Source organism: Tamandua tetradactyla, chromosome 16, assembly GCF_023851605.1.
Source record: "Tamandua tetradactyla isolate mTamTet1 chromosome 16, mTamTet1.pri, whole genome shotgun sequence".
NCBI lineage: Eukaryota > Metazoa > Chordata > Mammalia > Pilosa > Myrmecophagidae > Tamandua > Tamandua tetradactyla.
Genome location: NC_135342.1, coordinates 11,646,780 through 11,669,890, shown reverse-complemented (window position 1 = coordinate 11,669,890; position 23,111 = coordinate 11,646,780). Strand labels below are relative to the sequence as shown.

Genomic DNA, 23,111 nt, shown 5'->3' with positions numbered 1-23,111 from the left:
GGATTTTAACTCAGCCAAGAGGGGGCATCAGAAAGCCTCAAGTTAGAATAGGTTTCCAGGAAAAGCTTGAAAAGGGATGACTGGGCTGGCGGCGGTGGAGCGGTGGGCAGCCATAGAGATGGGGGTTGGCCCCAGCCCCTTTGAAGCTCAGGAATTGAATATGGTGGTTTGAGACACTAGAAGGTTCGATGTGATTGTGGTGTGAACGGAATTCCAGGAATGGGCAGCTTGTCAGAGTGAGGGGCTGGAGGTAATGGTGATAGGGTGGGAGACAACTGGTGAGGGGAACTTCTACATGAGAACATAAGGCCATTAGAAATCACCTGGGTGCATGTACTGGGGGAGAGGGAACAAGCGGGTGCTGAGAAGGTGCAAGAAATGGGTGTGGCCAGGACATTGCTGCTCCCTGACTGGTCAGAGATGAAGAGGTGAGGGGGCCAGCCCCCTGACTTTGAGTGTCAGGCGGAGGGGTTTGGACCTCCTCAGTGGCCCCTGGGGTGCCACGAGAGGGCTGAGAGCTGTAGGTCACATGGGGGGGGGGGAAGGGAGAGCTTGGAGGCCATGAGGCCAGAGAGGAGGCTGGGAAGGGTCCCAGATGGGGAGGACAAGGCCTGAGTCAGGGCTAAGTTCTCTGTGGGACTCTAGTGCCACAGCCCAATGTCCCTCTTCCCTCACTCCATGCCCATCTACCCCCAGCCAGACACAGAACAAAGACAAAAATCTTTTATTCAAATTCATCTTAGAAAAGCCAACAGCCTCTTCTCCACTCTCAGAAGCACTGGGAGACATCCGGTCAAGAAGGCACTGACAAAAGGGGCATTGCCACCAACAATTGCTGAGGGAAAGAAAAGGGATGAGGACTCAGGACCCTGCCCCTCCCCCCTCAGACCAGAGGGTGCAGGCTCCCATCCTCTCCTCCCTCAGACATGGAGTCCTGTCCCCACCCCACCCTCCCACTTCCCTGCACACAGTCACACACACACACGCCACCCCATGTACCTTTCTCTTCCTGTGGAAAGCGGCTTTGCTCTCCTCAGAGTTGATCCGCAGGGGGATGTAGGTGTCCAGGTGGTATAGCTGCTGGGGGCCCCCCACCACCAGACGGTTCTCCCCGATCTCCAGCGACAGCCCCAAGGCTCCATCCTAGGGAAGTGGTGGAATCAGCCACCACCGCCCCCCTGCCCCAGCAAAGTGACCATAATAACGTGGGCCAGGCAGAGCAGCTCGGTGTAGGGACACTGCAATGAAAAGATCCAATCTTCCAGGAAAACGGCAGAGGACAGGAGTTACAGGTCCCCTGGGTGGAGTGCTTACCTAGGGGCAGCAGAAAAGGGTGGCCTGATGGCCCGATGGCGGAAGAGAGGAGGCTCTTGTGCTCAGAAAGCGGCACTGGCCAGGCTCACAAGGCAAGGGGTCTGGCCGAAGCCCCGGGGGGAAGACCCCCGACCTTCCCGGACTTCCTGCTCTGGTGGACTGGGCACTCACCAGTTTGGGGAAGTCAATTTCGGCCAAGAGGAGGTCAGGGGCTTCCAGCCAGAGGTTCAGGTGAGGCTTCTCAGGGCTGCAGGGGAACGAGACCCAGGTTGGAGGGCGGCTGCCAAGTCTCTGCTAGGCAAAGCCTTCCCAGCCAGGGGCTCTGCTTCTCTCTTCCCTGGGTTTCCAGGGTCCAGGCTGAGTGGGAAGGGAAGATTGAGATGGTGGGGGGTGGGGAGGGGATTCAGAAGAGCGACGGGCAGACATGTGGGGTCCCCTGAAGGCCCACCCCTCCTGAGCTGCCGGAGAGGAGGCGTCCTGCGTGTGGAGGTCCCCCAGCTCCTGGATCCGAGGGCGCTGCTGGGAGCGGATGTTCTGCTGTGAGATGGAGCCCAGGAAAGGCCGGTTCTTCAATATGCGCCATTCTGCAGTGGGGGGAGCCCACGGTCAAGGGTGCCCCCCCCCACTGGGCTCCCTTCGCCCCTTCAGGAGGCCTCGCAATCGAGGCTCCAGCCCTGCACGCCGGCCCGGCCACGCCCCTAAGCTCGGCTCTAGGAAACCCGCCTACTGTAGCCCCGCCCCTCGCGCGGCTTTCCCCCAATAAAATCCGCCGCCTGGGAGAGCTCCGGCCCAGACCCCGCCCCTCCTTAGAAGCCTCAGCCTGGTCCCGCCTCCAGGTGGCCCACGCCCGCCCCGCCTCCCCGGTGGCCCTGACCCCGCCCCTCACCTGGATTCAGGTGCACGCTGTATTTGTCCTCAAGGCCCTCCCTGGCAATAGTGATAACGAGCTCGCGCAAGAAATCGCTGTTCTAGGGGCGAGAGAAGGGAGGAGAGATGCGGGGGGCTGCGGGGAGCTGGGAGAGGCCCCGGCCCAGGCCTCCCCCACAGCCCCGCCCCCAACCTGCATCCGCCGGTAGAAGTCACTGTTGACAGCCACGTCGTAGGCAGTACAGCCCTGGCCTTCTGCGGGGAGAGAGCGGGGATAAGGCCCCTGCCCTCAGCAGGTACCCCACCACCCAGGCACAGGCAAGGAAAAAAACCACTGAGGGTCAAGCAGCAGCAAGAGCCAGCGAGACCCACAGGCGATTAGGAAGCCAGGGCTCGGGCAGGTCCTCGCTAGCGGGGACTCGCATACCAGTCTCCTTCGGCCTCAGGGCCCCCTCAGCCTGTCCGTCCCCACCAAGTCCCCCAGGCTGGCCCCGCTTCTACGCCCATCCCTCCTGAGACTCCCCATCACCCCCGGCTGAAGGTCCCGGCCCCTCGGCCTGGTGTTGGAGGCCTCCCACCTCCTCGAGAGAAACGCTTTTCTCCTCTAAAACCCCTGGTTCTTTAAATCGTCTTCCAATCACTTCAGTTACTGGCTGGTCCAATCCAATCATTCTCCCTGCCCTCTGGGCCCCTCTGTCCCCTCTGCCTGAGCCCTCTGCTGTCTGCTGGACGAACTCCTCCAGCTGTTTCAGAGCTCGTTAGACATCTCTTCCGGGGAGCCTTCCCTGACCCCTCCGCGTGGAAGAAGGGTCTCCCGGGGCTGTGCGAGGTGCCCCTTCCAGTGTAGCAGGGAAAACACCATATTGGAATTGTATCCCCACCCTACCCCATTCCCGCCAGCCGAAGACTGGGAGGGAGTTTCTCAAGGGTAGATACTATGATTGTCAAGTTCTTATTCTCCAGAGCTCTGCCCAAGGCTTTGTCCCCAGGAAGCTTCAGGGGACACGTGTAGACTGAAAGGACAGGGCTACAGGGACAGACAGGAGAAACAGAGATGAAAGAGGGAGATGAAGCTCTGGAACTCAGCAGCGAATAGGCCTAGCATAGAGCAGAGCATCACGATAGGACAAAGAGAAGAGACAGATCGGGGGAAACCAGATTTCCGAGTCCGGAAGGAGTAGGGGCCTGGGGACCTAGACTCCGGGGTCCCCCGAGGACACTGACTTGCATCCAGTTCGGCATGAGGCTCTCCCAGACTCATAGGGATACGAAAACCGGCTTGGTCCTGCTCCAGCATTTGAAGCAGCTCATCCTCGGTCATGTCAGCCGGAGGAGGGATGGAAGGGGAGTGACAGATGTTGATGAAAACCTTCCCTTCTGATGAACTGGTCTTTATGCAGAAACCTGGTGAGAGAGGATTTGTCCTGTCCAGCTATCTCTGAGTGGATCTTGGTCTCTGCCCACCCTCTCTAGTCTCTGTCCCTTTCTTTTCCTTCTTTTGCTGTTCTCCTCTGTTTGGGTCTGTTCCCAAGATCGCTAACCCTCTTCCTGTCTGTCCCCCTGCCCACTCTTGCTCTTGGCCCACCCCTCCTCTCTCTGGGTCTCTGCTCAGACCCTCCACCCCCCCACCCAGGCCTCTATACCCCTTTATTGTGTCTTGTTCCTTCCTCCTTTCTGTGTCCTCTGACCCTGGTGTCTGCCCTTCTCTTCCAGATTCCATCCCTCTCTGTTTCTGTCTTTCTCACCAGGCTGAGGTTGGATCTGGGTAGACTCTGGTCTGCTTGTCTGGGCTTGCTGGAGCTCCTTGGAGGCCTGTGTGAAGGAACACCATCTCCAGGATTGGAGTTTGTGCCCTCAAACCCTTCATTTATTCCTCAAATATTTACTGAGCACCACTTAAGCATGAGAGCTATGGATAACGCAGGGAATAAGATATACTAGGTTCCCTTCCTCCTTCGAGGATCCCTAAGAACAACCCCCATCCCATTCCCATTTCTTCCAGAGCCTAGAAAACTTGGAGCCAAGCAGCTACACTTCCCGAAGGCCCTGTTGTCGCCTGAGTGCATTCTGGGAATTGTAGTCGCATCTCCGAGCACAAAAATCCTGGGACCCTTGAGTCTGGTCAGTCCGCACCTGCAGCAGCAACTCCTCGAAGCGCGCAGTCTCAGCGCCCACCGTCTCTGCCTCGCTTAGCTCCGGCACCAGCAGCTTCGAGTCCGCCATTCTCCTGGGAAAAAGACCTAGGCGTCCCCAGCAACCCCGACGTGAAGACCCCGGATTCCCCGGGACCCGCTCTCGACCCCCCAACCGATATCCACTAATTTGTCTGAAAACTTAAGAATCTGATCTGAGACTACAATTCCATTCCGACCCCAAACCGTGATCAAATCCTTTGGGAACCAATACTTCTAGCAGAACTCGGGGTCCTACGTGCCAAATGTATAAACGAGAGCCACACTTCCGGTTTCAGCGTGCCCACGGCCTGGAGTACGCCACACTTCCGACTACCCGAACCCTTAATCGCAAACTTGCAAGCGCGTTCCACTACCGACCAATTATATTCGAGGCCCTAAGCCACGCCTCCCGCACTGCCCAATCAAAAATGAAATCTGAGGCTGCCCTCCCGCCTCGACCATAGACTTTGATTTCTAAATGCCACACTTCTGCTCCTTCCCGACAGCCACTTCCGGCCAAATTCGTGTACGAGGAAAAGCGTCACACTTTCAAAGTCTTAATCTCAGTATCGTTTTAAAGACGCTATCGTTTCCTCTTGGAGCTAGATTCGGTTCCCTAATAAATGCATTTCAGACTAAAAGCTACACTGCTTGTCTCCAGAATAAATGGAGTGATGGGAAGACGCCCATGCATCCGCCCTCCCAAATCCGGACACCCCTATTTGCTGGGCGCCCACATCTCGGGTCTCCGCCTACCCCCGCCTTGAAGAGTACGCATGCCCCAATCGATTTTCCCAGCGTCGGCCTCTGAGCAAGACCGCCGCACCCTAAGGCAGGGGAAGAGGGCGGGGCTTATTAAATCTAGACTGTAGCTCCGCCTCAATTATCCGTTAGTCCCGCCTCCTGGGCGTGAGGGGGCGGTGCCGCCCTTTGGCCCTTCAGGTTCCCTCTCGCAGAGTGCCTCGCAGTCCGTGGCGAAAAGCCGTCGGAGCAGACTATGGCTGCGACTCGCGCCGGGGAGATCTTCAGCAAGCTGGAGTACGGGCCGGCGCTTGAAAGCCACGCATGCGCACTGGTGAGGGCCTGCCTGGCGGGCGCTGCCCCCGGCTCCCCAGTCCTCCCGGACCGGTCTGGCGCGTGGGCTCCCGTGATGCACCGCGGCAGCTCAGGAACTCCGCCCCTCTCAGGCACCCGGTTAGACCCACCCCTTGAGCTTTTGTGGGTGCCGCTTTCTCGTGATGCCTAGTTCTCGTGCTCAACGATCCTGAGCTCCCAGTGGGCTTCCGGCGATTCCTCAGAATCTCCTGCTGATCCCCCGGACGCTCCACAATTCTTTTAGGGCTCCCATGAGCCCAGGGGACTCCTCAGAATTCCTGTGGGCTTCCCTTGACCTCTTGGAGACCTTTAGAACCTCCGTGATTCCATAGGGCCCCTCAATACTTGTAAGGCTCCTATGATCTCCTGAGAACCCTCACAGAACCTCCTGTATCAGAACCACTTTTGGCCCCTCCGAATACCTCATGGCGCTCCCGTGATCCCTCAGGGCCCTCTAAAATCTCTCAGTCACGGAAAGTTTATTTCGTCTCATTTCTCTCTTACCCCTTTTGGTCAGGCAAGTTTTCTTAATGCCCTGGCGCCGAATACGAAGATCTACACCCTTGGGAGTCAGGTCCCATGTACGAGGGGAGGGCAGGGAGTTCACCTGAGTTGGCTTGGAGGGAGGGGCCACATCTAGCCAACAGAGATTTTTTTGTTTGTTTTTCTGGTGGTGCATGGTCCGGTAATCAAACCCGGGTCTCCCGCACCTCAGAACCGTTTAAAATCCTTATGAGACCCCCAGGAGCCCCCAGGATTCTTCAGAATTTCCCAGGAGTCCTGTGGTCCCCAGGGTCTCCCAGAACTCTCTTGGCATTCCTATGAATAAGTAGGGTGCCCCGAATTTTCTGTACTTCTCCAGGGCCCCTCAGAATCCCACCATGGGTCTCCCTAGGTCCCTCAGGTTTCTTCAGACCCAGACTTGAAAAGCTTGGGCGTCTGTGGAGGGGGAGGGGAGCCATGGAGAGTTGTGGGTCGGAAGGGGATAGGGTCAGCTTTGGGTGGCAGAAGTCTCTGGGACCTCCTGGGAGAGGAGCTGGAGGAGACTAAAGCAGTGGTCCAGGTGAGGTCAGAGCCTGCTTCCAGCTGTGGGGATGGAGAGGAGTGGAGATGCAGAAGGGACAGGGTTTGGGGGATTGAGAGGGCAAGGAGGAGGCCTGGGGTCAGGCGCAATGACTGAGTGGCTGTCCCCCAGATGGTGAACCCAGGAGGAGCAGGTTTGCCAGGGAAGACCCTGACTCGCTTGTGACATGGTGAGAGTGTGAGGAGCTTGGGGACAGTCATGGGCAGTAGTAGAGGAGACAGATGACTTGCACTTTAAGACCAATGAAACCTGGGAGTTGCCAGTATAAAAAGAGAATTGAACCGTGAACCGAGAGGGTGAGAACAACAGAATTATCATGTAGCATCAGACAAGAAGAAGATCTGGGACAGAGTACAGAGAATTCCCACGCTTGGAGGTTGGTTTTGGGTGGATTATCCTATAGTCCTTATAGCAATAAGATGATGATAGCTTCTGTTTATTCCATCCTCTCTATGCCAGGTTCCGTGCTAAACATGATCTCATTCCATTCCCAGAACAACTGGGAGGGTGTGATTGTTTTGGTGACAACAAACAAGCCTGGAGAGGTTAAATAACTTGCCCACGTTCAACACAGCTTATAAGGGGTGCAGCTGAGGCTTGAATCTGAACCATCAGATTCCAGAGTCCTAGGATTCCAGAGCCTTTGGATTGTAGAACCCTCAGATTTGACCCTATGTTTCCCACCCCCACCCCATTAAATGTCCCAAATGTACAGTCTGTGTGCCAGACAACAAACAAGCATGTTTTGGGGGGTCTTCAACTTCATTTTTAAAAATGTAAATGAGTGGAGAAGCAGTTCTGTGTAAACATCCCAGATTCCAGCTCCTCTTGAAAATAATATCCCGAAATTGGGTAACCTTTGGCCACATTCCCTGACAGAAATCATCTGGATCCAATAGCAGCTGACATTTTAGGCCATTTGTAAGCTCTCGGTCCCATTAGACCCACTTCTCGTACATATATGGCCTTTGGGTTTTCTTTTTTGGGAATTTCCAAACATCGGTAGAGAACCTAATATTATGAACTCCCATTTACCCATCAATCAGCTTTAACAATAATCAACATTTGGTCCAAGAGGTCTCTCTTGGTTTTTTGTTTTGTTTTGTTTTGGCATATTTGAAGCTAATCCCAAAGGAAGATCTTGTTATTTTAGCCATAAATATTTGAGTATTTCTAACAAAGCCTTGTTTCATGCCATAATCACCAAACAGTTCTCACATTTAACACTGAGGAATTCTTTAGTAAATGTCTATTTCCCTGTGCATATTTGAGTTTGGAACTTCTAGGTGACCGCTTTAAAGAAAAAATGAGAACCAGTTGGTGGGGTAAGAGGAAGAGAAGGAGAATAGGGCATTGGGGATTTTAAGAAAAGAGAGTAGAGGAGAAAGTAGGAACAGGCTTTCGATTTGGCAATAGGAAAGACAGGATGAGGAGAGAAAGGAAAGGAACAGGGAGCAAAGGTGGAGGGTGAGATGCAATAAAATTAGGCTACTTAAGTAGTAGCCCTGTTCTGAGTGTGTAATTCATTAGTCCTCTGTGAGATAGGAAGGGGCGGTGATTATCCCGGTTACCTGATAGGGGCTTGTGGGTAAGCCAAGGTTGCACATCAGGTTAAGTAGCAGAGCCAGGGAACCAACCCAGGCCGTCCGGTTCCCGAGGCCGTGCTCTGTACGTCTGCAGCTCCATGTTTTAGTTTCAATTAAACTTCTTGCAAGCCTGAGCCCCAGATAGGCTGCCCCTGGCCCAGGGTGGCAAGCAGGAAGCACAACAGGGCCAGTGCCTTCCGTGGGGGTCCACACTGCCCCCCCCCCAAGCGAGGACAGCTCAGGGCTGTGGGAACAAGGTCACCCGGCAGGGGCTGGGGGTACCCCGGCTTAGAAGCCCCACACCCCACAGAGAAACCAGTACTCTCGTGGACCTAGGTTCAGGGTCCTGGTGAGGGACAGGCCCTGCCTTCCCAGACCTAATGCAGGGCACCGACCTGGGTGAACGTAGCTGGCGTTTCAACTGTCTTGAGCTTGCAGGGAAACAGTAAGTTAACCTGGGGTCGTTTTCCCATGGAGGAAATAAGGTTTGACTATTCCTTTGTTCACATCCTTCCCCTTTAAAAGACAATAGGATGACCCTCATATATTGATGGGGGGGGGTGGTAGAGGGGGGTAATAGGGTGCAGCCACTGTGGAAAGCAGACTGATGGTTCCTTAATAAGTGAAATTGAGTTACCATGTGACCCAGTCATTGCACTCCTAGATGTACACCCCAAATCATTGAAAAGGGACTCACACGGGTACTTGGATGCCGATGTTCATAGCAACATTATTCACAGTAGCCAAAAGGTGGAAGCAACTGAAGTGTCATCAACCAATGACTGGTCCATACACCCGGTGGAATATTAGCCAGCCATGAAAAGGGGTGACGCTCTGATGCACACTACTACATGGGTGAACCTTGAAAACCTTATGTTGCGTGAAGGAAGCCACCCATAAAAGACCACATATTGGCTAATTCCATTTATATGACATGTCCAAATAGGCATATCCATTGACAGAAAACAGATCATGATTGCCAGGGGCTGGGGGGAGGGGGCAATTGGGGAGTGACTTTCTGATGGATACAGGATTTCCTTTCGGATGATGGAGAGGTTCTGGAACTAGAGAGAGGTCATAGTTACATCATATTGCAAATGTGCTAAATGCCACTGAATTGTACACTTTAAAATGGTGAATTTTATATTACGTGTATTTTACCATAATCAACAAACAAAAGACGGAGGCAAAGATTTAGCTCATGGACTGAAGAGCACAGGGATTCCCCGTCCCAGAGGATGCTCAATAGCTATTGATTGGCCCCAGCTGCCTCCCAGATACCTTTCCAAACCGTCTCTCTGTCCCCCAGGCCTGGCTGGACACCCAGGACCGGCTCTTGGGTCACTATGTAAATGGAAAGTGGTTGAAGCCGGCGCACAGGGATTCCGTGCCTTGCCAGGAGCCCATCTCAGGTAGGAGGTAGCGCTGGGCCTTAGGGGAGGGCGAGGATGCCGGGCCTGCCGCCAGGACCTGCCAAGGGTACCCTGTTCTCCTTGCACAGGACGCAGACAGTGGTGGGAGGATGCTGGCATTTCTAGTTCCGATAACGATCATCCTCACTGCAGTCCCCAGTCCCCTTTTGAAGCCTCTGTCTCTGCCTGTGGGGAGCAGCCAGAGCGAGCACCTAGGTGATCATCTCCACTTATCGGACCCAGAAGCGGGGCTGGGGACCAGCTTCATTGCCTCCGGTCGCTACCATGATCAGAGCACCCCCACCCCAAGTCTGACATGGGGCTCTCTTACTCTGCTCTCGTCTGGGTCCCACCCCCCCACCCCCAGGAGACAGCTTGGCCAGCTGCCTCCAGGCAGAGGCTGAGGATGTGGCAGCAGCGGTGGAGGCAGCCAGGACCACATTCGAGAGCTGGAGCAGAATCCCTGGGGCCCTCCGGGCCCAGCACCTGACCAGGTAAGGCGGATGAGGTGTGGCTCCTCGGGAGGTGGGAAACACTTCATCCCCACCATCTGCCGGGAACTGCGGGAACAGAGACTCTACTTTCCAGTGCCCTCCTGAGGAATGAGTGCTGAGGCTCATTTCCTAGCATGCTTTAGGGACATTAGTTACCCAAAGACTCCATTTTCCACCATCCACTGAGTCCAGGAGTGTCAAACCCTCTGTTTCCCTGAAGATCTTTGGGGCTCATCAGGCTCCAGTTCTCAGCAGTACATTGGAACTAGAGGAGCCCCAAACCCTGCTTCCCAGCAGTACACTTTCAGGGCTGCTAGAGATAAAGATCCCATTTCCCAATCTACAGTTGGGATTAGAAACTGGTAAGACTCAGTTTGCCAGGGGTTTGCAGGTGGCAAGACCTTCCCACAACACCCCGAAGTTTTGCATTTCCAAGACTACATGTCAAATTGTGTTGTTCAAATTGTTTGTGTCTGTGCTGGAGACTTTCCATTTGCCCCTCCAGATCTACTCTCCATACTTTCTCCCTGCTTTGTGCTTCAGAATCCTGGTCTGTATGGACTTTGTCAAAGATTTCCTTCCCCTCTGGCTTCCATGGGCTCAGGCAATTGGAGACATTGGTAGAAGATAGGGAGAAAGGTCAGAGTATGCATTTGTCCAGCCCCCTCTTTGCTGGGCCATTTTGGCAAAGTTGGCAATCCTCTGTCAAAGACCATGTTGCTGGTCAGGCACCCCCTCCTTGAGCTCCAGCTGTCATTGGCTTTGGTGACCACTCCTTCCTCTTTGCTCTTTAGGCCTGGGGGATGTGACATCTGCTGTTGCTGCCCTGTTGGTGCTTCACCGTCCATTCTGGCTTGTACCCCTTAACCTTGCCCATATCTTGTGGATACGTCATCTTGAAACTCTCTCCACTCACCTCATTGGAGTATTTCATCTCCTTTCCATCAGTTCCCTGACTGATAGAATTTCTGTTCTCATTTTTGCCTGCTGACCTAGCAATAATTGAGAGAGATGGAATGAAATCTTCTATTGCAGTGATAGATTTTCCAGTTTCTATGCTTTAGTATATTTTTGCTTTCTATATTTTGAGCCTCATTTTTTGTTAAGTGCATACAAATTTGGAATTGCTTTCTCTTTCTGGTGAAGTGAATCTTTTATCATTATGTGGTGGCCTTCTCTATAGTTCATGATGATTTTTATTTTAAATTTGGTGAGGGCTGAGGAGATAGGGGAAGGAGATACAGTAAAGGAACCTGCAATGAAACAGAGATCTATTTTGTCAATATTTATACAGCTAGTGGTTTGAATAGCAGTTCTTTTTTTTTTTTTTTTTTTTTTTTTTTTTTTTTTTTTAAGGAAAGACAGAGAGAAGGAAGGAAGGAAGGAAGAAAGGGAAACATCTTTAAACATTTTCTTGTTTTTTATTGTATTCTGTTTCTCCGTTTTTGTTACATGGGCTGGGGCCGGGAATCGAACCGAGGTCCTCCGGCATAGCAGGCAAGCACTTTGCCCGCTGAGCCACCGCGGCCCGCCCTGAATAGCAGTTCTTAAATATTTTTGTCTTAGAATCTTTTTATACTTTTAAAGTTATAGAAAACCCCAAAGAGATTTTGTTAATATGAATTCTATCTATCCATACTTACCATACCAGAAATTAAAATTAAGGAAAATCTTAAATATTTGTTTATTAATTCATTAAAAATAACAAGAAAATCCATTACATGATAACATAGATAACACATTTTTAAAAATAAAAAAGCTCTAGTTTCCCAAACAAAGAAAAAATTAGTGAAAAGAATGGCACTGCTTTACATTTTTGTGAATCTCGTTTATGTTTGGCTAATTAGAAACAGCTGGATTCTCTTATCTGCTTCTGCATTCCATCTGTTGGGATATGTTGTTTTGGCTGAAATAGAAGAAGAAAATCCAGCCTCACATGGATATGTAGTTAAAAAAGGGAGAAGTATTATAATTGTGCTGGCTTGAAACGGTTATGTGCCTCAGGAAAGCCATGTTCTTCTAATCCAATCCTGTGGGTGCAGACCTAATTGTGGGTGGGACCTTTGATTAGATTGTTTCCATGGTGATTGACCCTTGCCCATTCAAGTTGGGTCTTCATCAGCTTAGTGGAGTCCTTTAAGAGGGGAACGTATTGGAGAAACATCAGTACAGACACTTGGAGATGCTGGAGAGAGGTGTTTGAAACCAGAAGCCTGGTGAGAAGGACAACAGACATCGCCATGTGCCTTCCCATGTGATAGAGAAACCCTGGACTTGATTGGCCTTTCTTGAGTAAAGGTATCCTTTTGCTGGTGCCTTAATTTGATAACATTTTCATGGCCTTAGAATCATAACTTAATAAATTCCCTTTATATAAGCAAAAAAAAAAAGACTACATGTTCCATAAATATCTGGAACTGCCCACCCCTGGAAAGTAGTAGGGATGCCCTAGAGACCCACGGGGATTGTAGTCCAGGGATATGGGGTACGTTCAAGGACTGGCGTCTGCAAGGCCAAGGGGCATTGGAAATGACCATTGCTCTTCTTTCTCCACAGGCTGGCTGGGATGATCCGGAAGCACCAGCGGCTGCTGTGGACCCTGGAGACCCTGGTGACTGGACGGGCTGTTAGGGAGGTTCGAGACAGGGACATCCCACTGGCCCAGCAGCTGCTGCAGTACCATGCGGGCCAGGCCTACACCCAGGAGGAGGCGCTGGCAGGCTGGGAGCCCATGGGTGAGTCCCAGGAATCTCGTCCCCAGCCCTTCGTCCCTCAGACCCTGGGGTCCAGGCCCCCAGCCCTCTTCCCTCAGACCTTGTAGTGTCAGTTCTAGCTCCTCATTTTCTACAGGAGTAATTGGCCTCATCCTGCCACCTACCTTCTCCTTCCTCGAGATGATGTGGAGGATTTGCCCTGCCCTGGCAATGGGTAAATGATGGGCTGGGGGCCTGGGTCCAAGGGAGGAGGGACTGGGGGTCCAGACCCCTGGGTCTAAGGGAGGAGGGGCCCAGAGACCTGGACTCTGGGGTCCTCGAGCTGCCGCCCTTCCCCAGGCTGCACCGTGGTAGTCCTTGTGTCCCCGGCCTCCCCGACGCCCCTCCTCCTGGCCCAGCTGGCTGGGGAGTTAGGCCCCCACCCAGGAATCCTCAACGTGGTCAGTGGCCCCGCCTCGCTGGGGCCCATCCTGGCCTCCCAGCCTGGGGTCCAGAAGGTTGCCTTCTGTGGAACCGTGGAGGTATTTTACGGGCTGGGGGAGGGTAGCCAGTGGCTGGGGGCCAGGAGGCTCCTTCCCCAGCTCACCCCATGGCACCCCGCAGGAAGGACGTGCCCTTCGGCGGACCCTGGCTGGGCAGGGCCCTGAGCTGGCCCTGGCCCTGGGGACGGAGTCGCTGCTGCTGCTGACGGACACGGCGGACGTGGACTCGGCTGTGGAGGGTGTTGTGGATGCAGCCTGGTCAGACCGAGGCCCGGTGAGACCCCCAGACACTGGGTCCCCGTTTCTCTGTTCTTGTTCATCTCCAGTTCTTTGTGCCTCAAAACCCCAACTTCTTTTTATTTTTTATGTTGGTACTATATGTATAGCACAGTGTTTCCTGTTTTAACCACTTTGTGATTTTTTTTTGGGGGGTGGGGTGCATGGTCCAGGAATTGAACCCAGGTCTCCCTCATGAAAGGCGAGCATTCTGCCACTGAACCACCTGTGCATCTTTCTGTTTTAACCACTTCTGAGGGCACAGTTCAGGGCTGTTCATTACACCCACCATGTTGTGCCACCATTGCCGCCATCTGTTCCCGGGACCTTTCCATCTCTCCAAACCTGCACCCACGGAGCTCCAGAACCCTGCAGCACCGCAGTTTCCCAGTGTCCCCGCTTCCCTGGTCTCAGGGAGTGTGGAGCTCTGTGCCTCTGCCCTCGTTCTTGGGGACTGTCCCTTTTTCTGCCTGTCAGCTCCCCTAGTTTCCCAAACCCTGTCTCCCCTCTTTGAATCACCACGTTTCTGTTGCTCCATGTCCTGCCCCGGCTTTGGGGCCTCAGGAATCCCTGGGTCTTCAGCCGCCTCTCCATGACCCCTGTCTTCTCTGGGTCCAAGCATCCCCGGATGTCCATCCTCTGCAAAGTGCTGCCTCCCTACCCAAGGGCCCTGACTTTACCTGCCCTGACACCCCTTTTCCTGACAGGGGGGCCTCAGGCTCCTCATCCAGGAGTCTGTTTGGGATGAGACCATGAGGCGGCTCCGGGTGCGGATGGGGCGGCTCCGGAGCGGCCGAGGGCTGGACGGGGCTGTGGACATGGGGGCCCGAGGGGCCGATGCACGAGACCTGGCCCAGCGCTACGTGCAGGAGGCCCAGAGCCAGGGGGCACAGGTAAGGGGGTGATGGGTCCCGGGTCTGAGGGAGGAGTGGTTGGGGGCCCGGAACCTCGGGTCTGAGGGAGAGGATCTGGGGGCCTGGACCTCCCCCCGGGTCTGAAGGGGGGAGGGGCTGGGGGCCTGGACCCCCGGGTCTGAGGGGGAGGGGCTGAGGGCAGGTCTCCTGCACCTGAGGGAGACCTGGGGTGGCTTCTAGATCTAGTCTCTTCCTCCCCAGGTGTTCCAGGCGGGGGATGTACCCACAACAAGCCCATTCTATCCCCCAACCTTGATCTCTGACCTGCCTCCTGCCTCCCCGTGTGCCCAGGCAGAGGTGAGCCCCTCAGGACCGGGATTTCCTGTGCAGCACTGACTGCCTTTCTGGAGCCCCTGGGGCAGCCATCCAACCAGAGCTGGGGCTGCCCCCAGATGGGTGGGCTTGGGGCTGGCCTGAGGGCCTGAACTCCCCGTTACCCCCTCAGGTTCCATGGCCTCTAGTCGTGGCCTCCCCGTTCCGCACAGCCAAGGAGGCCCTGGCGGTGGCCAACGGGACGCCTCGGGGAGGCAGTGCCAGCGTGTGGAGTGAAAGGCTGGGCCAGGCGCTGGAGCTGGGCTATGGGTCAGTCAGCCCCGGCGGGGGCACAGAAGTCGGCCTGGTGATGGCCCAAGCTCTAGTCTCCATGTTCCCTTCTCTCTGGGTCTCTTTCCCTCTCCCTTAGGTCTCTGTCCCCCTCTCTCTGGGTCTTCATCCCTTTTCCTCTCTCTGGGTTGCTGCCACCCCAAGCTTTCTCTTTCTCTCCGTCTTTTCCTGCAGGCTCCAGATGGGCACCGTCTGGGTGAATGCCCACGGCCTCAGAGACCCAGGGGTGCCTGCAGGTGGCTGCAAGGAGAGCGGGTCTTCCTGGCACGGGGGCCCAGACGTGAGTGCCCCGCCACCCCATCACTCCTGCCCTGCCATGCCCCCTTGCACCCCTGACACTGCCCCTCCCACAGGGTCTTTACGAGTATCTACAGGCCTCGGGGACCCCTGCCCGGCTGCCCTACCTGTCCGAGAATCTCAACTATGAAACCTTCGGCCTTGCCGTCGCCTCAGCCCTCCCAGCTGGGCCGGAAACGGGGCCCAGGTGAGCCGATCCACGGGCTTCACCTACCAGGAGCAGTTGTGTCTGGTTTCCCCATAGACTGGAGGGAGGTTCTTTAGGGTCCCTGAGTCCTTATGGGAACTGCATTTGCGGTTTTATGCACTCAGTCACGCTGGGGTGATGGCAGCCTCAGGTCTCCTAGAGACAGGTCTGTGCCTTCCCAGAGAATTTGCAGTTTCCAGATGCCCATGAGAGCAGGGGTTTAATCTCTCCCAGAGGCCCTTTGAAGCAAGAATTTGGGATCCACAGAGCTTGTAGGCGCAGGGGTTTGGGGACCCCAGATGCTCATGAGAGCTGTGGTGGCCCATCCATCCAGAGGGGTGGAGCATGGGTCTGAGCCAACCCTGGTCCTGAGGCGCACCCTTATTCCTTGCCTACCCCAGCCCAGCACCCCCCTATGGGCTCTTCGTCGGGGGCCGTTTCCAGGATGCGGGGACGCGAAGCTCCAGGCCCATCCGCGACCCTGGCGGCGGCCTGCAGGGCTACGTGGCTGAGGGTGGGGCCAAGGATGTCCGGGCTGCCGTGGAGGCTGCTCACCAGGCCGCCCCTGGGTAAGTGGGGTCACATGGCAAAGCCGGGTGTTCATGGCATGCCAGAGAGGGTTTTCTAGGATTCCCCAAGGCTGATGGGCTGTGGGGTCTGAGGTCCCAAAGCTGGCAAGATATGGGATCTGGCCACTCCCTCCCCTCCAGGGGCTGATGGGCCTGGACTCCCAGGGTAGAGTTTGTGCCCAGAGGTGGGGGCACCTGGGAGGGGCCAGGACCAGGATGCCCACCCCACCCTGTACCGTCTGCCTGCAGGTGGGCGGCCCGGTCACCAGGGGCCCGGGCGGCGCTGCTCTGGGCCCTGGCGGCTGCACTGAAGCGCCGCGAGTCCACCTTGACCTCGAGGCTGGAGAGGCAGGGGCTGGAGCTCGAGGCCGCCAAGAAGGAGGTGGAGCTGAGTGTGGGCCGGCTTCAGGTGTGGGGGGCCCGGAGCCAGGGCCACACCCTGCAGGTGAGAGGGCTCTGCGGGCAGCCGGTCTGGAGTGGGGTCAGAGGGAAGGCGCCGGCAGGCCCAGCCCCTCCTCCCAACTTTGCCTCTCTGCTCCTCAGTTTCCTCATCTGTGTAATGGGTTCCTGCCTGCCTCACAGAGTAGTGTTTTCCAAAGTGTGGTTAGAGACCCATTCCCAGGCCATAAAATCAATTTAGGGGGTCATGACCAGGATACAAAATGTCAAATGCATTGCACATACTACTGCTTGGTTCAACTTCTCTTGCATTTATATATATATAATATGCAGCTAAATATATGTACTGGGCTGGTGTGACGTAGGTGGTGGGCCCAGTGAAGAAAACATGAGGATTCAGTGACTACAGCCTTGCCACAAGTATACAATTCGATAGTTTAATTGCACAGCCACCAGAGCTGTCACCAGGACTAAATGAGTTAAACACCTTAATTACTCAGGGCCCAACATAGAATCAGAGTGAAAAAATGTTTATGTACACATGGCCAATAAGCACATGGAAAAATGCTCAATGTCGTCAGCTGTTAGGGAAATGCAACCCAAAATCCCAATGAGATACAACACACCCAATTAGAATGGCTAAAATTCAAGAGACCTTCGTAAGTGTCAGTGAGGCTGTGGAGGAACTGGAGCCCTTAGTCACGGCCATTGGGAATGAAGGATGGCACAGCCACCTTGGAACACAGCCTGTTAACCCTTCTGCTGAAGGTTAAGCAGAATTATCATATGACCCAGCCATGATTCCTGGGTATTTTACCCAAGATAAATGGAAGTCTAGATCCATAGAGAGACTTAATATACCAATATCTATCGCATTTTTCATAATAGTAAAAAACTGGAAACAACTCAAATGCCCATCATTAGGTTGATAGATAAATACAAAATGTGATCCATCCGTACAAGGGGACTCCTAGTCAGCAATAAATAGGAGTGAACGTTCCACAACACAAATCCATCTCGAAATAATAACCCTGAGTAAAAGAAGCCAGATAAAGGCAGTACAAGGATAGCTCAGTGGTAGAATTCTCACCTGCCATGCAGGAGACCCAGGTTCGATTCCCAGTGCCTGCACATGCCAAACAAAAAGCCAGATAAGAAAAGAGACTTTATACATCCATAGATTGACTGTTCTAGAAGATGCACACTAATGAAACGAAGCAAATCAGTGGTTGCCTGAAAATAGAGCAGGGCAGGAAGGAGAGACTGTAAAGGGGCACAAGAAAATTTGGGAAAGTGAAGTTCATTATCTTGGTTGTGGACATGCTTTTATGGGTATATACATACGTCAGAAGTTAACAAGTTGTATCCTTGAAATGTATGCAGTTTAATGAATGACAGTTATGCTTCAGGAAAGCTTTTTAAAATTTGCTCACAAAGACACCAGCCTCATGGACCAGGTTCTGAGCCCACTACCCACATTAGCTTATTTCATCTTTATAAGAAGTCTGTGAGATAGGCATTGTTAGTAAAGTGGAAAACTGAGGCCCAGAGAGGTTAAGTAATTTGCTAAAGGTCACACAGCTAGGATTGGAACTCAGCCTGGTGGTCTGGCTCTAGCATCTGTGCTGCCAGCCATCCCCTGGTAATATATATTTTTTTATACTTAAAAAAAAAAAGTTTATTAATAAAACCAATCAACATATAATATGAACATTCTTTTTTTCGTCACATAGTTGTATATTCATCATCATGATCATTTCTTAGAACATTTGCATCAATTCAGAAAAAGAAATAAAAAGACAACAGAAAAAGAAATAAAACAAAAACAGAAAAAAAATTTTACATACCATACCCCTTACCCCTCCCTTTCATTGATCATTAGCATTTTAATCTACAAAGTTTATTTTAATATTTGTTCCCCCTATTATTTAATTATTTTTAATCCATATGTTTTACTCACCTGTCTGTAAGGTAGATAAAAGAAGCATCAGGGCCACGGTGGCTCAACAGGCAAGGACGCTTGCCTGCCATGCCAGAGGACCTGGGTTCGATTCCTAGTGCCTGCCCATGTGAAAAAAAAGAAGCATCAGACACAAGGTTTTCACAATCACACAGTCACATTGCAAAAGCTATATCATACAATCATCTTCAAGAAACATGGCTACTGGAACATGGCTCTATATTTTCAGGCAGTTCCCTCCAGCCTCTCTATTACTCCTTAACTAAAAAGGATACCTATTTAATGCTTAAGAATAACCTCCAGGATAACTTCTACTCTGTTTGGAATCTCTCAGCCATTGACACTTTATTTTGTCTCATTTCACTCTTCCCCCTTTTGGCCGAGAAGGTTTTCTCAGTCCCTTGGTGCTGAGTCCCAGCTCATTTTAGGGTTTCTGTCCCATGCTGCCAGGAAGGTCCACACCCCTGGGAATCATGTCCCACGTAGAAAGGGGGAGGGCAGTGAATTTGCTTGTCCTGTTGGCTGAGAGGCCACATCTGAGCAACAAAAGAGGTTCTCTTGGGGGCGACTCTTAGTCCTAGTTTTAAGTAGGCTTGACCTATCCTTTGTGAGGTTACGTTTCATATGAACAAACCCCAAGATTGGGGTCTCAGCCTATTGCTTTGGTTGTCCCCACTGGTTGTGAGAATATCAAGAATTCCCCACTTGGGGAAGTTGAATTTTCCCCCTTTCTCACCATTACCCCAAGGGGACTTTGCAAATATTATTTTATACACTGTTCAAATCCTTCTATCCCCTGGTAATGTTATCAGACACATTGCCAAAAAGCAAAGGTGGAAATGAGAGGAGGAAAGGGGCAGGGGGTGGAGGAGGCCACGGGAAGGGGTTTGGGCTCTTCTACCCTGTCCTTAACTTCCTCCCTGTCCTGCAGGCAGCAGGGCTGACAGGCCCTGTGCTCCGGCTGCGGGAGCCGCTGGGGGTACTGGCGGTTGTGTGCCCGGATGAATGGCCCCTGCTGGCCTTTGTGTCCCTGCTCGCCCCCGCCCTGGCCCACGGAAACGCCCTGGTCTTGGTGCCCAGCGGGGCCTGTCCCCTGCCTGCCCTGGAGATCTGCCAGGTACAGTCACCTGCCTTCCTGCCTGCTCCGTTCCCAGCAGTCCCAGGAGGAGGCAGAAAGGTGAAAGGTGCCCCAAGGCCTGCGGGGAGCTTTCCTCTCCCCCTTATCCCCTTAGCTGATGCCTCTGGAACCCCAGCCCCAGCGTCCAGGCCCTGATTCCTTGTCCACCCAGACTTGGGGCCTTCACAAATTCCTTCCAGGAGACCCAGGACCCCCCGCCACCATGTTCACCCCTCACCCACGCCCCCTGCTTTGGGATCTCTGTCTCCTCCCCTCCCAACCCTTAGCAGCCCATTCTCCCTTCCCCTAGGATGTGGCCACCCTGTTCCCTGCAGGCCTGGTGAACGTGGTGACAGGAGAGCGCGACCACCTGGCCCGCTGCCTGGCCCTACATCAGGATGTCCAGGCCCTGTGGTATTTCGGCTCTGCACAGGTATTCCTTTACCACCTTAAACCCATCCACAGTCTCTTCCTTTCTTTGTAACATGTCTGCACCCTCTTAGCACTCCTTAGCAGCGAGTTTCTAAGGTCCTGCCCCTTTAGAACCCCGTTGCTAAGGAAGAGGGTCTCCTTGGCAACAGCAGATCCTGCCCAGCCCAAAGACCTGATCTCATTGGCCAGCCTGTTGCTAAGGGCCACACCTAGCAACAGAGTCAGAGGCCCTCAAGTTCTACCCTCTTCAGCCTGGGAATGGATGGGAACAACTTGTCAGCAAGAGCCTTGTGTCCCACTTGGGAAGAACTGGGAGGGAATTCCCTAGCCTGAGGGTTGTCCTCTTCCTCCAACGTCTAGAAGGTTTGCTCCCCAGGAGCCTAGCATGATAGCCGCAGAGCCTAGCTGAAGCCTCTAGGCCCCTCCCTGTAATAATCCTCATTGCTAAGGAAGCAGCTGCTTCACACTCGAACTGACGCCACACTCTCCCCATCACAGGGCTCCCAGTTTGTGGAATGGGCTTCAGCGGGGAACCTCAAGCTGGTGTGGGTGAACAGGGGCTGCCCGCGGGCCTGGGATCAGGAGGCTGAGGGGGCAGGCCCAGAGCTGGGGCTGCGGGCAGCACGGACCAAGGCCCTGTGGCTGCCCATGGGGGACTGAGGCCTCAGCCCCCGGCCACCCCATCCTGGACAGAGAGGAGATGGACGCCTGACACCTGGAACTTCCCTTTTACTATAGTTTCCCGTACCCTCCAATAAACTGTCTGACCCACTCTGACTGTGCTTCTTAGGGGAGGGGCAGCAGCAAGTTCTGGTCTGTTTGAGACCATTTCAGTTCTGATATTCAGCAGCCCAGTGGGCTGGCTCAAGTACCACACCGCAGTTCTGAACAGAGAAGGAGACTCTGAGAATCCCCCGATGAGGCGTCATGGCCTCTGGTCTCGGGTTGCCTCCAGCTGGCAGCTCTCGCGCTCTGGCTTCCTCTCCCTGCTCATCGTCTGAGAATCAGAGGTGTGCTGGTAGACCAGCTCTCTCGAGAAAAGAAAGCAAAAGCCCGGGTGAGTCCTTCTCCCAATTTCTATGGTATAAATACCGCCCTGTCAGATTCTGAGCTTCCAATAATTGGTCACTCAAGGGATGGAATTCCTGAGTTATTTTCATTTGACTTTAATGTGGTAACATATATATATATACATACATATAACATAAAATTTGTCATTACAATCGTTTCGAAACCATGCACGTCAGTGGCATTAATTACATTCACCATGTTGTCCCACCATCATCACCTTCCATGGCCAAAACTTTATCATCACCCCAAACAGAAACTCTGCCCCAGTAAGTTCTAACTCCCCATTTCCCTTCACCCCAGCCCCCAGCAACGTCTAATCCAGTTTCTGTTTCTATGAATTTGCTTATTCTAGCTATTTCATGTGAGTGGAATCACACGGTGCCTGTCCTTTTGTGTCTGGCTTCTGACTCTCGGCATGATGTTTTCAGGGTTCATCCAAGTCATAGCATGGATCAGAGCTTCGTTGCTTCTTGTGGCTGAGTGATATCGCCCACTGTAGGGACAGATCACATTTTGCTTAGCTGTTCATCCGTCAGACCCTTGGTCTGTTTCCCCTTTTTGGCTATTGTGAACAATGCTTCTGTGAACATTAGTGCACAAGTATGTGTTTGATTTCCTAGTTTCAAATCCTGGGTTTATACCCAGGAATGGAAATGCCAGGTCATACGGTAATTCTCTATTTAACATTTAGAGGAACTGCCAAACTGTTCTCCACCACTTTACTTTCCAACCAGGATTGTACCAGGCTTCCAGTCTTGCCACTTCCTCACCAGAACTCTTTTTATGCAAGGGCACCTGCTCCTGCTAGCTTATATGAGAAAAGGGAATTTTCTGGAAGGTTAGAGAGATCCCTTACAGAAGACAGGGCAGGGCATGCAGCAGGCAGCAGGACTTGCTCCTGGGAACCCTAGTGCAGGCAGGAGCAGGCAGGTCCTTTCTCCGTGGGCCTCGTGATCTCTTGGGTCTTCTGTTTGCCTGTCTGTTTCATTCAAATCTTTCTAGCTTTGTGGCCTTGGGAAAGTTTCTTAACTTCTTTGAGCCTTGGTTTCTTCATCTGTAACATGCGGCTAATAGTTTCAACCTTCAGTGGGTTGACTCAGTGATGGATACACAGGACGTGCTTGATAGGGGTTAGTTATTTAACTTGAGGCAGGTTTTGTCCTGGGTGGCTACTGGTCAAAACCTCTTTCCCCCTTGATTGCGGGCAACTTCCTTTCTGTATCTGAGTCTGGGCAGAAGAAATGATCTCCCCAGGAGCTGGGCCTTTGGAGAGACACTAGTGGAAGGAGATGACGGGAAGTCCCTGGAAAGCCCTAGCTCATGCTTGTGCTCAGACATGGCTTGATAACTCCCACCTGCTGGGATCCATGGGTGCCTCAGGGTCCATCCCATTGCTTTTAACCAGCCACAGCCAACCGCAGCTTCATCCCTCTGCCCTAGCCCAGGGCACAGGCTGCTTGCAGCACCATATCCCCAGGAGAACAAATCTGCTTGGCCTAGGTGGGGTGTCCACCTCTAGTCCACCTCTTCTCTCTGGCCAGCACGCAGGATTTCCCAGTCTGGTCAGCCAGTGCTGACTGAGTGCCATTGTAGATGCTGAGGACACACCATGAAAGAGACATAGCCTGCCCTCACAGAGCTGCTGTTCTGGTGGTGGCAGGGTATGTCAGCTCCCTTGGGTTGCTATATTGAGTTTCCACCATCTTGGTGGCTTCAAACAGTCACTGACCATTCTGGAGGTCAGAAGCCCAAAATGGGCCTTGCTGGGCTAAAAGCAAAGTGTCCACAGGGCTGTATTCCCTCGGGAGACTCTGGGGAGAGTCTGTTTCCTGGCCTTTTCCAACATCTAGAGGCCACCCACATGCCTAGGCACATGTCCCCCTCCCATCACCCCACCTCTGCTTCTTTTTTCTGTTTTTTAATTATTTTATTTTATTTTTTTAAATACCAAAAAAACACCTAACCAACACAAACATTCCTGTTTTGATCATTCCATTCTACATCTACAATCAGTAATTCGCAATATCATCACATAGTTGTATATTCATCATCATGATCATTTCT

At 53.0% G+C, this 23,111-nt stretch overlaps 2 protein-coding genes across 4 annotated transcripts; one reads left to right on the top strand and one right to left on the bottom strand.

Moving 5' to 3' along the window:
* Positions 1-709: 709 nt before the first annotated feature.
* PIH1D1 (PIH1 domain containing 1) lies at positions 710-5,475 on the bottom strand. 3 transcript variants are annotated; one of them, XM_077131151.1, is made up of 10 exons: positions 5,112-5,475; positions 4,315-4,421; positions 3,927-3,993; positions 3,406-3,585; positions 2,375-2,436; positions 2,201-2,282; positions 1,763-1,898; positions 1,486-1,561; positions 1,000-1,143; positions 710-835 (listed from the first exon to the last, which is right to left on the bottom strand). In XM_077131151.1, exons 1-10 carry the CDS (start codon positions 5,131-5,133, stop codon positions 794-796), a joined length of 918 nt encoding a protein of 305 aa, XP_076987266.1. In that variant the 5' UTR covers positions 5,134-5,475; the 3' UTR covers positions 710-793. The 3 variants fall into 3 exon arrangements, with proteins under 3 accessions (XP_076987266.1, XP_076987267.1, XP_076987268.1); XM_077131152.1 differs by having other exon boundaries at positions 4,315-4,408; XM_077131153.1 differs by lacking the exon at positions 710-835 and having other exon boundaries at positions 1,131-1,238.
* On the top strand, positions 5,166-21,206 carry ALDH16A1 (aldehyde dehydrogenase 16 family member A1). Its single transcript, XM_077131150.1, has 17 exons — positions 5,166-5,430; positions 9,430-9,532; positions 9,900-10,026; positions 12,583-12,761; positions 12,877-12,954; positions 13,080-13,261; positions 13,344-13,496; positions 14,206-14,391; positions 14,614-14,709; positions 14,858-14,994; positions 15,190-15,295; positions 15,369-15,499; positions 15,901-16,068; positions 16,318-16,513; positions 19,359-19,544; positions 19,855-19,977; positions 20,475-21,206. The coding sequence occupies exons 1-17, from the start codon at positions 5,353-5,355 to the stop codon at positions 20,634-20,636; spliced, it is 2,391 nt and encodes a 796-aa protein (XP_076987265.1). The 5' UTR covers positions 5,166-5,352; the 3' UTR covers positions 20,637-21,206.
* Positions 21,207-23,111: the final 1,905 nt, after the last annotated feature.

Excerpts from the sequence above, each read along its gene's own strand:
- PIH1D1 (XM_077131151.1), bottom strand. The coding sequence starts at position 5,133 with ATGCGTACTCTTCAAGGCGGGG. Across the intron at positions 4,422-5,111 it reads GCGTACTCTTCAAGGCGGGG|GTCTTTTTCCCAGGAGAATG; the intron begins GTAGGCGGAGAC and ends GGGGACGCCTAG. Across the intron at positions 1,144-1,485 it reads AAATTGACTTCCCCAAACTG|GATGGAGCCTTGGGGCTGTC; the intron begins GTGAGTGCCCAG and ends CCACTTCCCTAG.
- ALDH16A1 (XM_077131150.1), top strand. The coding sequence starts at position 5,353 with ATGGCTGCGACTCGCGCCGGGGAGATCTTCAGCAAGCTGGAGTACGGG. Across the intron at positions 9,533-9,899 it reads TTGCCAGGAGCCCATCTCAG|GAGACAGCTTGGCCAGCTGC; the intron begins GTAGGAGGTAGC and ends CCCCACCCCCAG. Across the intron at positions 12,955-13,079 it reads TTGCCCTGCCCTGGCAATGG|GCTGCACCGTGGTAGTCCTT; the intron begins GTAAATGATGGG and ends GCCCTTCCCCAG.